At 36.3% G+C, this 15,716-nt stretch overlaps 1 protein-coding gene across 2 annotated transcripts in view; it reads right to left on the bottom strand.

Annotated features, from left to right (window-relative positions):
* Positions 1 to 15,716, bottom strand: part of LOC106874364 (rab3 GTPase-activating protein catalytic subunit) — a 44,393-nt gene that overhangs the window by 18,400 nt on the left and 10,277 nt on the right. For both annotated transcript variants that reach the window (XM_089355108.1, XM_014922077.3), the window contains exons 7-17: positions 15,490 to 15,655; positions 14,996 to 15,095; positions 13,637 to 13,718; positions 12,995 to 13,063; positions 10,590 to 10,663; positions 8,380 to 8,463; positions 5,928 to 6,079; positions 3,927 to 4,028; positions 2,951 to 3,123; positions 2,496 to 2,550; positions 283 to 833 (exon numbers count right to left, since the gene is read on the bottom strand). In XM_089355108.1, coding sequence (XP_089211234.1) covers positions 283 to 833; positions 2,496 to 2,550; positions 2,951 to 3,123; positions 3,927 to 4,028; positions 5,928 to 6,079; positions 8,380 to 8,463; positions 10,590 to 10,663; positions 12,995 to 13,063; positions 13,637 to 13,718; positions 14,996 to 15,095; positions 15,490 to 15,655 — 1,608 coding nt within the window. The remainder of the gene's footprint in view (positions 1 to 282; positions 834 to 2,495; positions 2,551 to 2,950; positions 3,124 to 3,926; positions 4,029 to 5,927; positions 6,080 to 8,379; positions 8,464 to 10,589; positions 10,664 to 12,994; positions 13,064 to 13,636; positions 13,719 to 14,995; positions 15,096 to 15,489; positions 15,656 to 15,716) is intronic.

Raw genomic sequence — 15,716 nt, 5'->3', positions numbered from 1 at the left:
TCATCATGTGATGTCTAGACAAAGGGAAACACACATACATATATATGACCAGCTTCTTTCAGTTTCTGTCCAAATCTACTCACAAGGCATTGGTTGGCCAGGGGTTATAGTAGAAAACATTTGGCCAAGCTGCCACACAGTGGGACTGGGAAACAAGCTTCTCATCCACACAGCCATGCTTACATGATAACAATAAACAACTAATATCAACAGTGAATAAAAAAAAATGCAAATTCTTTTTTCTTTGCGAAAGTTTCTTAAAAAAACGAAAATACAACTTACCTGGCAAGAACTTCTGCATGTTCCTCAAGCATATCTTCAGTCATAGGGGCAGGTTCTTGTGTCACAGGAATATACAGCTGTTCATTAATGTTTAAAAGCTTAGCATTGCCAAATACCCGCAAGCGACCCTCGGGTTCAGTTGAAACGTAAGACTCTCCACCTAGATCTTTGCCATTCCCCTTACTCTTGCCTCCTGCTGCATCAGCAGGAAAACCGGACTCACTCTCATCTTCCATCTCTACGTCTTCAGACTTAGAAGCTTCTTTTTGGTGTTCATCACAGTCAAAGAATTCTTCATCACTTCCTGAATAACTATCGATACTAGCTGAAGTCCGAGAGTCTGGTCGCATCAGATTATGTTTCATCAATGGTGAAAGCCGACTGTGCATTTCTGCTGCTAACATACTGTGACGTGGAGAATCCCAAGGACTATCTTCCCCACTGCTATGACGATTATGATGAGGTGATGAGTTTTGTGGACTCCCTGCTCGAGCATTCTCCAATGACTGCATTTCTCGCTTCCTTCTTTTTTCAATACAGCAATTTAGCATCTACAAACATTCAATTCAGAAATGACAATAAGGAATTATGTTACATATAAAAGTTTACTGAACAATGTTGAGGCAAATAACAAGCTTGCTAATGTAAACCTTATCATTTTGGCCTTTCAGTAGCTTAATACTGACAGGGGTCATATACACCTACAGCAGACTGCATTTCCTCATTAGTAGAGACAGAATCTCCTTCAGTGAGGCAGAAATTGTATGGATCCAATGAATCAGTTTGTTGAAGCTTGCATCCACCGCATACCAACTTCCTGCAATTCAAAGCTGGTAATTTTTATCATTGAGGTTTACTCCTCTAGATATGTTTGGTCCAGGACTGTTTATTTTTATATTCACCGCTAACCTTTATATCTGAAGGCCTTTCCCCTATCCGCCACTAGAACACCCGGAGGATGATAGAGCAAGAAGTGTGAAAGGTAGACTTTGTTGCTGCACCCGAGACTAGAACCTGACCATAATGATAAATAGTAATTGCTAATGTAAGTTCTAAACCATAGCTGATTAGGATGAAAAGATGTTGGACTATTGGAGTCCCAAGAGCTACAATTAACATTCCAGTAATCAATGTTGCACAGGATGTGTTAAAGACACCTAACTTTCACTGCCTCAGTTCAGTTAACTGTGTATATGTACCACATAACATAAGAAGTGAGGCCTTGGAAGCTGTGGTTTTCATGCTTTATACCCAAATGCAACATAAATGAAACAAAATAGGTACAATGAACTACTTACTCTTTACTCTTTTACTTGTTTCAGTCATTTGACTGCGGCCATGCTGGAGCACCGCCTTTAGTCGAGCAAATCGACCCCAGGACTTATTCTTTGTAAGCCTAGTACTTATTCTATTGGTCTCTTTTGCCGAACCGCTAAGTTACGGGGACGTAAACACACCAGCATCAGTTGTCAAGCGATGTTTGGGGGACAAACACATACAGACAAACACACACACACACATATATATATATATATATATATATATATATATATATACGACGGGCTTCTTTCAGTCTCCGTCTACGAAATCCACTCACAAGGCTTTGCTTGGCCCGAGGCTATAGTAGAAGACACTTGCCCAAGGTGCCACGCAGTGGGACTGAACCCGGAACCATGTGGTTGGTAAGCAAGCTACTTACCACACAGCCACTCCTACGCCTACTTGGAATTTATCTTTTATACTTGTTTCAGTATATTACTGGTATTTATTTTAGCAGCAGAAGAAAGGCAAAAGAAAGTTAACCTGATCAATATCTGAACATTTAGCTTCTATTTCTAACAGGTTGAGCAACTACATAGACTTCTCATTAGTTCAAGTATCTCATCAGTCACAGATAAAGACACCAGAGGTACAGTTGGTTAAATCAACCTCAGTATCTAACTAGTACTTATTCTACTGATCCCAGTAAGATGAAAGACAAAAGTAACCTCAGTGGGGTTTGAACTCTAAGTTAGAGAGTGGGGTGAAACTGAATACTGTTGTACATTTAGTTTGGCATGTTATCATTTGTTCTTACTATATTGTTTATAAATAATAAAAATAATAATAATGCTTTTATTTTCTAGTTTATATAGAAAGAAATTATTAAGATAACAATAACAAGGAATAAGGAAGAACAAATGTTTAGGGGAGGAGGAATTCTCTTTACTCACCTGCAATTTCTGATGAAGAATACAGCTCCCCATGTTTGGAGGTCCAGACTCAATCCTGTTAGCCGAATCAAAACAATAAATTTTGAAATAACAAAATAAAACTTTGATATGTGTGTGTGTGTGAGAGAGAGAAGGAGGGAAAGAACTCAGTGTCAGTGACCTAAACAGTTGATTTAACTCTAGCATTCAAACTACTCTTTTAAATGTAATGTTTATTTATTCACATTGTTTTGAATTAATCATGCATTATCTCATAGCTTTGAGATTTTGATTATGTGACAGTATAGTTCTAGAATGATATTGTAAGGTAGGTGTGAGAGGCCAGCTCTAGCTGGTTTGAACATAAAACAGGCAAAATATTTGGGCTGAATATGTGACTAGGAACATGAAACAATTGGTAAGAGTGTTATCAGCAAGATTTGTTAAAAATGGTTGAGTAGAAATGCAAAATTTACCCAGAGATTAAATAATTGTTATCAAGACGATAGCGTAGCTCCAACACAATTTCTTGCCATAGTTGTGCCACTGCTTTCCAACCACCATGATTTCGGTTTATGAGGCACAAACATGTGGCCATTCGTGTAGTGAGGCTATCCAGGGGTGCAGACTTCAGCTGTTTAGCCATTTCCTAAAATAAAATCATTAAATCAATTCTCTGTAGGATGAAGTTATAAAGTTAAAATAAAAAATTTCCCTCAAATCACACCGTCACCATCTTAAAACTTTAGCATTCAGATTACTCTGTCAAAGGTAATGCTTATTTATTCACATTATCATCATCCTCATTCAGTGTCTGTTTTCCATGCTAGCATGGGTTAGACAGTTTGACTGGAACTGGTAAGCCAGATAGCTGTACCAGACTCCAGTCTGGTTTGGCTTGGTTTCTACAGCTGGATGCCCTTTCCAATGCTAACCACACCAAGAGTGTAGTGGGTGCATTATATATGTCACCAACATACGTGCTTTTTATGTGTCACCAGCACAGGTGCCTTTTACGTGTCTTCTCAAGCACAGCAAAGCATGAAAGGTCTCAATCACTTGTCATCGCCTACATGAAACTCAACATCCAAAGATCCATTCTCCACCACTTCCACCCGTTTTCCTGGATCTACCTCTTCCACAGGTTCTCTCCATAGTTAGAGATTGGCACTTCTTTATGCAGCTGTTCTCATCCATGTACATCACATAACCATGTCAGTGCAGTCTTCTCTCTTGCACACCATATCTGATGCCCAGTCAGGAAGACTATACAAAAAACACACCAAAGTTTGCCAGTTAGCACTTTCTGTGTATCAAATGACTAAGGACTATGAGTGGTGATTTGATGCTGCAAGACCAGTCCACGTATGCCAGTGTAGGAAAAAAAACCCCAGAAAATGGTAATGATCATCAAAAAAAAAAAAAATAACAGAGAATGATAATGAAACAAACCTGTTTCAACTCTACTCTTGAAAGAGGAACTTCAAAGTAATCTTCAGAAGGTTGGTTGATGGTGTCAGGATCTTGGTCAGGACGGGCATCCGGAAAGAGAAACTAGAAGTTTCCAAAAAATCCAAAAATAAATCAGGCTATTGAAAACCAAATGAAAATTTGCTTTGAAGGAGTGGAAGATTAAAGTCCCATAACTAATTGGATGATTAAATGATCATCAGACAAGGTATCTGATTCATGATAAGTGAACCAGATACCTTATCTCTTTAGAAAAGATATTCATGTAAAAACGCAAGTGTTAATATATTGTAAATGACTTCCTAAGGGATGAACTCTGGTTTCATGGCTTCAGGCAAATGAGATAAAAATCTGCTCTTGGACAGTTTACAAATGTAACTCAACTAACATCTCTAGATAATATAGTACATTTTCACAAGAGCTACATAAACTGATGAATAAAGAATTAAATCTGTCTCAATATACAATAAAACTATACCTTTTACACACAGGTATTTCATTTCTACAGCTAACACATACATAGACACTCATGGGATTTACAGTATTCAAGTGAATGAAACGTTCATCAAATATACATACAGTGCTCCCACTGCTTACAGTAATGAGTTGTAAACAGGTACCATAATATACTTATCTAGTAGACCAGACCATTTAAGAGTTAAAAGTATCAAGCATAGATTCATTACAGTGCTAAAAATGGGCTATGACCCATGACCTACTCAGCTGGCAGCCTTCTAAAACTCTACAGATAAGGACAGCTGTGTTTCTGTAAAACTGAGAGACATGACAGTTTGAGTCATAGAGTTCAATCATTCAAAAATATGAAATTCAAGTCTAGAGTCTAATGTCATTTAAGCTATAGACCCATAAAATTTTATTTGCCCATACAACAACACTTTTTCTCTCTTCCTCACTTTCAGATGAAAGAAAAGACTTAAAATGTTAGAATTTACATTTCTCACTTCAACTATTGATTATTGATTGCCAACTCAGGCCATCACTTCAGTTTCCTCAGATTTCAGAGTTTCAAAACTATGTTCTCAGTCGAACAGATAAATCTGTATCATTCATCATCATCATCATCGTCGTTTAACGTCTGCTTTCCATGCTAGCATGGGTTGGACGATTTGACTGAGGACTGGTGAAACCAGATGGCTACACCAGGCTCCAATCTGATTTGGCAGAGTTTCTACAGCTGGATGCCCTTCCTAACGCCAACCACTCCGAGAGTGTAGTGGGTGCTTTTACTTGCCACCGGCACGAAGGCCAGTCAGGCGGTACTGGCCTTTTCTTTTATTCTTTACCAGTCTGTTCTTAGTTATTATACAACAGAATCGATTACTTAACCTTTTATAGTCAGAGAAATCCATCAGTGGGTGATCAGCCCTAGTGACAGTTTTATAAGGCCCATGCAATCCAATTCCTGTTCTAGACACACCCACAGGAGATAAACTCAACACTTCAAACAAATGCACAATCACTACACACTGAAACGCAGTTCAGTCCTCTCAACAAGATGTGAACCACTGACCTCTGCACTCACAGTAACACTATATTTATATATCAAGCCAATGTGTAAGCTTCTATGTTGTCACTTGACCTGTTAGAAATAGCAGTCAAACCTCTCTCAAATGATATTTATCACTGTAAAAAGGAAGACTACATACCATAACCATTCTTGCCCATCATGCTGTCATGTTACATACGTCAACTAGAATATCCTAACACTCAAATATTATCATTGGGAGTGATTTCAATGCTTACATCTGGATACAAAAGCAATGCAGATATTACAAAAGCAGGCAAAATCATTACAGTTCAAAAACCCAACAAAATTCCAAATGAAGAATTATCACCCAGACTGATCTCTCACTCAAGTACATTCTCAAAAACTTTACGAAATGTTGAGTACATTATGCCTTTAAAGGGAAAGTTCACAGCTGGACTAAAATGGGGGTTAAATAAGAACAACACCATACTTACAAATAAAATTTCATTGAAGAGAGGTTGTCCAATGGGACATTCTATGGTCTTTACTTTCACTTTGTTGGTGGCTTGGGACATTACAGAAGAAAGAGTTGGCACAGCAGGCTCCGTTAACCGATGTAGGGCTTGGCTAATGTCAGCTGAGGAGTCTAATGACCATAAAAATATGCAGAAACAATATTAATTATATTCCAATATATTCCAACAATTGTGTGTATGTAGAGCTATGTATGTGAGTGCATGTAAATATATATATTTAGTATATGCAATTGGAGCAGTAATATATTAAAGTAGTCATCTATGTATCATAATGTGTATAAATCATTGAAAGGCAAGTTACTGCAGTATTCATCCAAAGAGTTTTTATCTCTGGACGGATATTGCAGTAACATTCAACGATGTATATACATTAAGTATGATACATAGATGGTTACTTTAATATATTAAATCTTAATTTTAGATTCTAATGATACAGAAAAATAAATATCAAAATAACTGTGTATAAAGTAAAAATTTTATTTATTTCTGCCAGTAATACACATCTACATACCATAACAATTCTCACCCACTATGCCATTATGTTACATACATCAACTAGAATATTTAAACACTTTCTCAAATACTGTTTTCAAATTTTGGCACAAGGTCAACAATTTGGGGGGAGGGGGTAAGTCGATTACTGGTGCTTATTGACCCCAAAAAGATGAAAAGCTAAGTTGACTTCAGCAGAATTTGAACTCAGAATGTAAGGACAGACAAAATGCTGCTAAGCATTTTGCCTGGCATGCTAACAATTCTGCCAGCTTGACACCCTGAAAAAATAGTGAGAAGCCACTCAACCCAACCCTCTAAAGTAGCCCTAACACCCTCTCTACTATTATCATTGGGAGTGATTTCAATGCACACATCTTGGTAAGCAAAATCATTACAGTTCATTACAGCCCAACAAAAAGTCAAATGAAGACTTATCACCCAGATTGATCTCCCACTCAAAACATTCTCAAAAATTTTACAAAGACTCATCCTTGATATCAATAATTGACACGTTCTTCTCTCAAAAGGAATACTGTAAGGATCCATCTTCTAACCCAGTCTTTTAAACTTCTATCTAATCTACATGTGTTGATGAAACCTGCACAGTTTCATAGGCAGTTGATATTACACTCACACAGCCCCACTTAATAACCTAGCTACAAAACTTAAAAGGAACTAACCAAATTCTCTCTCTTTCTCTCTCCTTTCCAGTTTACAAGCAACCCCAGAGAACATGAAATACAAACAACCATCATATTCAACAATACAGATATACTGCACACAAAGTACTAAAATACAAGGAGTTACATATAGTATCTCCACAACATTCACAGCATACATAAAACATAAACAGAAAGTAAAGCAATTCACAAGTATACATAGAAAATGGCACAACATGTGACTAACAAATGGAAATAATTGCATCACTCGTTCATTCATTTTCATACATTTGCATGCACACACATATATAGAGACGCATATAATATTCTGCATAGATATAATATAAGGTTAAGACTAACTCCAAGTTTAGTAAAGATTGAAATGTGGGTGAACTGTTGATAAGAACCAACTTGAATGGTGTCCAGACTTTTCACCAGATTGATTTGTTATTCTCTGTTATTTGACAAACAGAACATTACTATTCCATTAAAATAAAAGTCAATTGCTTGAAAAAGCTTAGTTATATTACCATATGTGGAGTGCTCAGCCACTTGCACGTTAATTTCACGAGCAGGCTGTTCTGTTGATCGGATCAACTGGAACCGTCGACGTCGTAAGCGACGGAGTGCCAACAACAACATATTACCATATTTGATGGCAGTATAGGCTATATGAAGGCCATTTAACACAGTTTTCTATTTTTTAATTCGTAAGGGAATATTTTAAAAGTTGTCTGTACTACATTCTGGTATGTTCAGTTTCTTTTTGTTCTGCGACTACATGGCATATGTTCTTTAGTTATTGCTGCATATAGTGAGTGAATGATATACTTAGGATTTTGTATGCTATTTCTTTTTGTTGTAGCTACTATACAATATGGCAAGAGCACTGTTGAAGCTGGCAACTTCAACAGAAAGATAAAATAGTACTTCAGATTTTTTGTTGTTGTTTAGATTCCAAATAAAGTCTCAAAAAAAAATACATGTGGTCCTATATGTAAAGTTGGGCTGTAATGCTTTAATGCACTAAAAAAATAAAATATTTTTCCTGTATATGCACTGCTGAAATTGGGGGGGGTGCATCTAATATGTCTATGTTTCTTTTATGCAATCAAATACGGTAACTTAATTTCATTTAAAGATTAAACTGAATTTATGCATTCAACAAAGAAAAGTACAACAAAACAACCACCAACAATTCAAATACATCTATAACATGTGAAAAAAAAATCAAAGTATCAGAAAACTTTAACTACCAAGAGGATCATCATCTGGTGTAAATACTTCTTTCATAGCACTTTTGTTGTGACACAAAAAGATGAAATCTTCTAGGTAATCATCTGAACAAATATAAAAGAAAGAAAAGAAAATTGTGAATTTAGATCAAACACAATAATTACACTTTACATTGCTAAAACAATTCCAGGAAATTCTTTCTACCCTTAAGTAGATTTTACTTTGTAAATTTGTTCAATTTTATATTTCTCAATAGTAGTAGTAGTGGTAGTAGCAGCAGCAATAGAGGGAAGATATTTCTATATGAATATGGTGATAACTTTTTGTTACACACAAATAAATTATATATATATATATATATATATATATATATATGTGTGTGTGTGTGTGTGTGTGTGGCTATAGGTGCAGGCCTGAGTGTGTGGTAAGAAACTTACTTCCCAACTGCATGGTTTCAAGTTTAATCCCACCGTGTGGCACTTTGGGTAAGTGTTTTCTACTGCAGCATCAGACTGACCAAAGCCTTGCGAGTGGATTTGGCTGAAGGAACTGAAAGAAGCCTGTTGTCTATGTGTGTGTGTGTGTGTGTGTGTGTGTGTGTGTGTATATATATATATATATATATATATATATATAACTAGTGACTAACTATGACTAGTAACCAAGACCTTTGGAAATATGCTGTGCTTGAGAAGACCCGGCAAGCCAAGTGAGACCATAACCTGTGGCCTATGCCAGTGGTGTGACCAACCTATTTAGGCATACCTTTCTTTCATTGGACATTAAACTCTGCTTGTGAAGACCTGTTGAGGCAAGTGAAATCAGAATTGAATTCGATGACAGCACCGCATGATTGGCATCCATGCTAGACTTGGGAGTATGATGGTTCTTCCGGGGTTTATTGACCTTGATGTTCTTTAGGCGCCAATGTTTAGCTAAAGATGGTGGGTAGCCATTCAGGGTTAGGTCTCTGAGAAACTGCTTGGCGTTGATACGCAGTCCGCAGGGAAGGACTTGACATACAGATAGTGCACACCAGCCCTTCCCTGAGAAAAGTTCTGTCCAAGAACAACACCTCTCACTACTCTGAGGTGTGCACATTATCGAACTGCCCCATCAATGACCCTGAATTGTGCCAGAGGACTTATGGTGTCTACGAGATCATCTGTGGCAAATGTGGCGCATCCTATATAGGAAGCACAACAAGAAAACTGCATATACTTATAAAGGAACACATGCAGGCAGACACTTCCGTGAAGAAACATCTATGGAAATGCCAGACCCAGGAATTCACAGTGCACATCAAGGCAATACAGCGGAACAGGGGCAACCTTAGAATCTGAGGCCATCCTCACACACACACCAAAAGAAACCTAAGATCTACAAAAGAAGAGAGTTACAGGAAGCTAGCTGGTTACTATAGCAACACCTTTCTGCGCATGTCCACTCCACACATGTTCACACACACGCACATTGGCAACATATGTTAATTTCTTGAAAACGGGGTCATAACCCTGAAATATTGAATACAAGGTAAGTCTACATTAATTCATATATTTGTTTTCTTGTGACTTGCCTTGCATTTACTTTGCCCTGTTCCGGCCTTACCCACGATCCTTTATACAATATATATAGTCAATTCAAATAAATGAATAAAATTAACGGACAACAAGAGAATGTGCACAAGGAATGTATTAACATGACACTCAGTGAAAAAAGAGAGTTTGATGTTTCGAGCATAGCTCTTTGTCAGAAAGAGAAAGGGAAAAGTCCAAAGAAGGAAAAGAAATCACCAACAACACATGTGTTGTTACATTACTTATATGAGTGTGTGTGTGTGTATGGGTATGTATTTCTATGTATGTATACCCACATCATGTGATCATGTGATAGTTGGAAGGTTAGGGTTGGTGACAGGAAGGGCAACACAAGTGATTATAGAAAATCTGCCTCAGCAAATTCCATCTGACCCATGCAAGCATGGAAAAGTGGATATTGAACGATGATGATGATGATGTGTATATAAACACGCACACACATACAACATTGGTACAAGCACCAATAACTATGCACGTGTTGATATATCTAGTTATATAGGTATTTTATATACACATATAATATCTAAATATGAATAGTTAGGTACACACAACACCAACTTACATTATCAAATCATTTACCAATCACACATTAGTAATATGTATAAATCTAAAGGGAGAAAAACTTAACTTACGTAGCAGACACTGTGGGTCCTCAGTCATTGTGATTCGAACTGACCATTGAGGGGCTTGGAGGGGGTCAAGATCCCTACAATAAATATATCGCATTATATAACAAATATACAAATTTTCTGTTTGAAGAATAGCATACAATGTTATTTGTTAAAGATACACTTTATTTATATTTATTTATATATATATATATATATATATATATATCCTTCATTGGACACGAAACTCAGCTTGCGAAGACTTATTGGAGCAAGCGAAAGCAGGATGGCACCTGTGCCCAGCGTTGCCTTTCTGACACTTGTGCCCGCGGCATGTGTAAGGACTTTCGAGCGAGAACGTTGCCAGTGCCCCTGGACTGGCTCTTGTGCGGGTGGCACATAAAATACACCATTTTGAGCGTGGCCGTTGCCAGTACCGCCTGACTGGCCTTCGTACCGGTGGCATGTAAAAGCACCCACTACACTCTCTGAGTGGTTGGCGTTAGGAAGGGCATCCAGCTGTAGAAACTCTGCCAAATCAGATTGGAGCCTGGTGCAGCCATCTGGTTCACCAGTCCTCAGTCAAATCGTCCAACCCATGCTAGCATGGAAAGCGGACGTTAAACGACGATGATGATGATATATGTATATTAACACGAAGAATGGCACAATAGAAACAATTGTTGATAATGTATGATGTAATTGCCAATTAAAGATGTGATTTTCTCTGTTCTTATTCTTGTTGTCTTATACTATGAATTTCTTTAAATTCTTCTATGCAATATTTGAATTTACTTGTCATACATGAAGAATTACCTTGGATATTATTTTACTTACATTTAATAGTGTCTGATTATTGGATATAGTTAACCAAATTTGTTTAAAACTGAGTGTTTTATAAATATCTGCCTGGATTTATTAATCCCGACACAACTGAAGACATAAAATGACACATATACCTAAAACATATCACCCAACTTTCCCTCATGTTAGATATATGAAAAAAAAAACAAGCTCAGTACTATAAGCTAATAAGCATAAGTAATTTTGAAGCTTAGTACAGTGAACTCTTCTGCTCTTATATGGAGCCTCTACATGAACACTTGACTAACAAACAGCCAAATCTCTGACAGAATCCACTTAATATTTAAAAACACACAATATATAGCATGGGGCCTAGAATACATTCTGTACTACCAAAAAGGATGCCTTGGTGGTCATGGCAGGAATGCTTTTGATTATAGGTCTGCTTTATTAGGATTAGCCTAAGGCTAAACAACAACATAGTACATAGTCTTTGTTGTTGTTGACACTCCATCGCTTACGACAACGAGGGTTCCAGTTGATCCGATCAACGGAACAGCCTGCTCATGAAATTAACATGCAAGTGGCTGAGCACTCCACAGACACGTGTACCCTTAACGTAGTTCTCGGGGATATTCAGCATGACACAGTGTGACAAGGCTGGCCCTTTGAATTACAGGCACAACAGAAACAGGAAGTTAGAGTGAGTTGTGGTGAAAGAATACAGCAGGGTTCGCCACTATCCCCTGCCGGAGCCTCGTGGAGCTTTAGGAGTTTTCGCTCAATAAACACTCACAACGCCCGGTCTGAGAATCGAAACCGCGATCCTATGACCGCGAGTCCACTGCCCTAACCACTGGGCCATTGCGCCTCCGGTACATAGTCTATTACTGAATAAACCACCAAGAGTTATGAAAGATTTTGTAATGGACACACAAAAAACTGTTGATAATATAGAGTATATTGACAGCAAAACTGGTTGAAGTAAAGTTTTTATAATAGCCCAGACTTGCTTATAGAAAGACATAATCTCAGCAGTGTGAGAGAACAATACTTTCTACTTATCAGTGCTTCCATTATTTATGTCAATATGTTGTACCTACATATAATATCTATAGACAATTTAGATATGTTTCAATCAAAGATTGGCCCAGGCCATGTCTAACTTAATAGCACCACCTGATAGGATCTGCTAAGACATTTTTAAGTCAAGTTTTGTGGTATCATGGTCCATTCAAGTAGGGAGTTGTTGTTGGCAGAGATGTATCCATGTGTAAGTGGCTTGTCTGGTATCCCTCAAAGAAATTTGTCCGGGTTTCATTTGAAGGTGATGGGATCTTTTTCTGCTTTGACTTGTTTTGGGACAATGTTAAATATAGAGTAGGACCTACTGAGGAAAAGAAATTGTGTTGTAGTGAATTTGTGTTGTGATCTTAAAGACTTAAACGATCATTTTTTCAAGAGACACAGCACAGTATTAGTGCGAAGATACAGACCAGTGACATTAAGGTTGATAGTCATACATCAGAATGACTGACAACTCAATTCAAATTATATTTTAGAAAAAAAAAAAATTAAATTAATCTCATAAAAAAAAAACATTTAAAAAGCATATTTCAACTCACGTATAAACTTGATTTTCAACAATAATATTCTCTGAAAGACATGGCCAAGTACAAGAAAGATGAAGCTCACTGAAAAATAAAATTAAAGTATGAATAGGTAAAAAAGCTGACACTTCGTTAAAGGTAATCAAGAGATATTTACTAATTGCTTAAACAAAAGCAGAAGGTAGCTCACCCTGATTCCAAACTACATCCCCAGACCTAAGAGGAAGGGGTCCTCTTGATTTGTCAGAAATACAAGCCTAATCTCGCTTAAAGAACACCCTACAGGTTTAAAAATAAAAGACACTATGCATAAAAAAATAGATGGTGCGGTCATGGTTCAACTGCTTATTATTATTGATCTACGTGAAGGCAGCGAGCTGGCAGAACCATTAGTACTCCAGGCGGAATGCTTAGTTGCATTACATCCATCTTCATGTTCTGAGCTCAAATTCCACAGAGGAATTCTATGGGGGTTTGGATAAATGTAACAAAAACGAAATTTGAAGGCAATATTAGCCATTTTCCATACTTTCTAGGGGTAAGCAAATAGGAAATAACAGCTGCTACCCAAGGATAAACAAATAGTGTTACACAGTGTTATTAACAAACATATTCAAGTATTGTCTGCAAACTGTTAAAAAAAAGACTATAACATACTTGACTGGATCTTCACAAGCACCAAATGGTAGCATCCCGAAACCTTTACATCCAACATCTTCATCTCCCATGATGGAAAAATCTAATTGAAACAGAGATGGAAACAGCCAAAGTATAAAATAATCTTGTAATGTGAGATAGGAATAGATATTTTAAGGGAAAAAAGACTTATCACCAAAAAAACATCACAGCTTTATGTTATATTTACTGACAATAACATTATATGTATATATATATACACGTGTATAAGGGATGACCACTAGGTGGACATCCAATATGCTAGAAAGAGGTCACCAACGACCCAACCACAAAGAAATTTTTCTGGAGAACATTATTTTTCTTTGTGGTTGGGTCGTTGGTGACCTCTTTCTAGCATATTGGATGTCCACCTAGTGGTCATCCCTTATACACATGTAATACAATTTTTTCTGAATTTTCAGATTTTTTTATATGCTAGGCCACTTGATTTTAAATTGAATTAATAGTCAATTTATCACCCTATCTATATATCTATCTATCTATCTATATATATATCTATATATATATATATATCTATATATATATATATATATATATATATATATCTATATATATATATATATATATATATCTATATATATATATATATATATATATATATATATATATATATATATATATATATATATATATATATATATATATATATATATATATATATATATATATATATATATATATATATATATATATATATATATATATATCTATATATATATCCAGTCCATGCTGAATTGGCCAGTTTTTCTTTATTGTTGTATAAGCTAGGTGGCAAGAGGAAAAACCAAAGTAGGTAGCAAAAAAAAACATTCGGTGGCCCATCCAACTCCTGCTAGTATTGAAAGACAGACACATGATGACGGTGATGATTTTTATTTCTTTATATATATATATATATATATATATATATATATATATATATATATATATATATATATATCAGACTGGAGCCTGGTGTTGCCATCCAGTTTCACCAGTCCTCAGTCAAATCGTCCAACCCATGCTAGCATGGAAAGCGGACGTTAAACGATGATGATGATGATGATATATATATATATATATATAGTGAGAATTTAGAAAAAAACAAAAGACGGGTGTGTAAACAACAAACAGATGTATTAGTTTAACGCTCGGTGAGTAAGAAAGTCTTTTACGTTTCAGGCCTACGCTCTTCAACAGAAAGGAACACAGAAATAAACAGGGAGAGAAAATAGAAAAAGGTTTAGTGGCTAGTGATCTATCATGGCAATATATATATATATATATATATATATGTGGTGAAAGAGCAAGAGGAGAAACAGACAGACTATATCTACTAACCTGGAGGAGTCTGAGGCCACAAAGAATGTGTCCATTCTTCAAGAATGTAAGTAAAACGAACTGACACAGCAACTGTAGGTAATGGGTTAATAGCATGACCCTGGATTAAAATAAAACAATGTTAAGAAAATAAAAGCCAATCTGATATTAAAGTACAAAAGTACAGAGCAGTATTGTAAGGTATATGACGCAAAGAGATTTGAATGTTGAAACTATAAAAACTAAGCCCCTTGTTATTATTTAGTAACAAGAAATTTTAAATGCCTTATGTAATTACTGAGGACAACACCTGGCAAATTATTATAATGTCTTCCCATAGCTGAAGGGTCACATATTTGCATTCTATAATCATAACTATTTGCTATGTGTACAATCTGAAGTGTTTTTGTTGTAGCTATTTAGCTCCAAGTCATCCCTCATTCAGCTGATCTGTGGTCAGAAGCATCCTAGTTAATAAATGTGATCAAAATTCTCATAGATAAGCAATAACTTACTAATTCAGATTTAAACACATCCAATAAGCCTGCTAAATGATTATACTGCATTGGTAATTTCTTCAAGTGAGCCATATCAAATGAGATGGTTGCATTAGGCAGCACGCTTGTACCTAAATACAGTCGACGCCATTTCTGCTGTATCTGTACAAACATGGGCACAGTGCTGAAAGAGAACAATGATTATGAAAATCATTAAAGTATTAAACAAGTAATTATGGCAGTTG

Source organism: Octopus bimaculoides, chromosome 1 (assembly GCF_046866305.1).
Source record: "Octopus bimaculoides isolate indiv1 chromosome 1, ASM4686630v1, whole genome shotgun sequence".
Lineage (NCBI taxonomy): Eukaryota > Metazoa > Mollusca > Cephalopoda > Octopoda > Octopodidae > Octopus > Octopus bimaculoides.
Note: the sequence above shows the minus strand (reverse complement) of the source record. Positions and strands in the feature narration are given on the sequence as shown.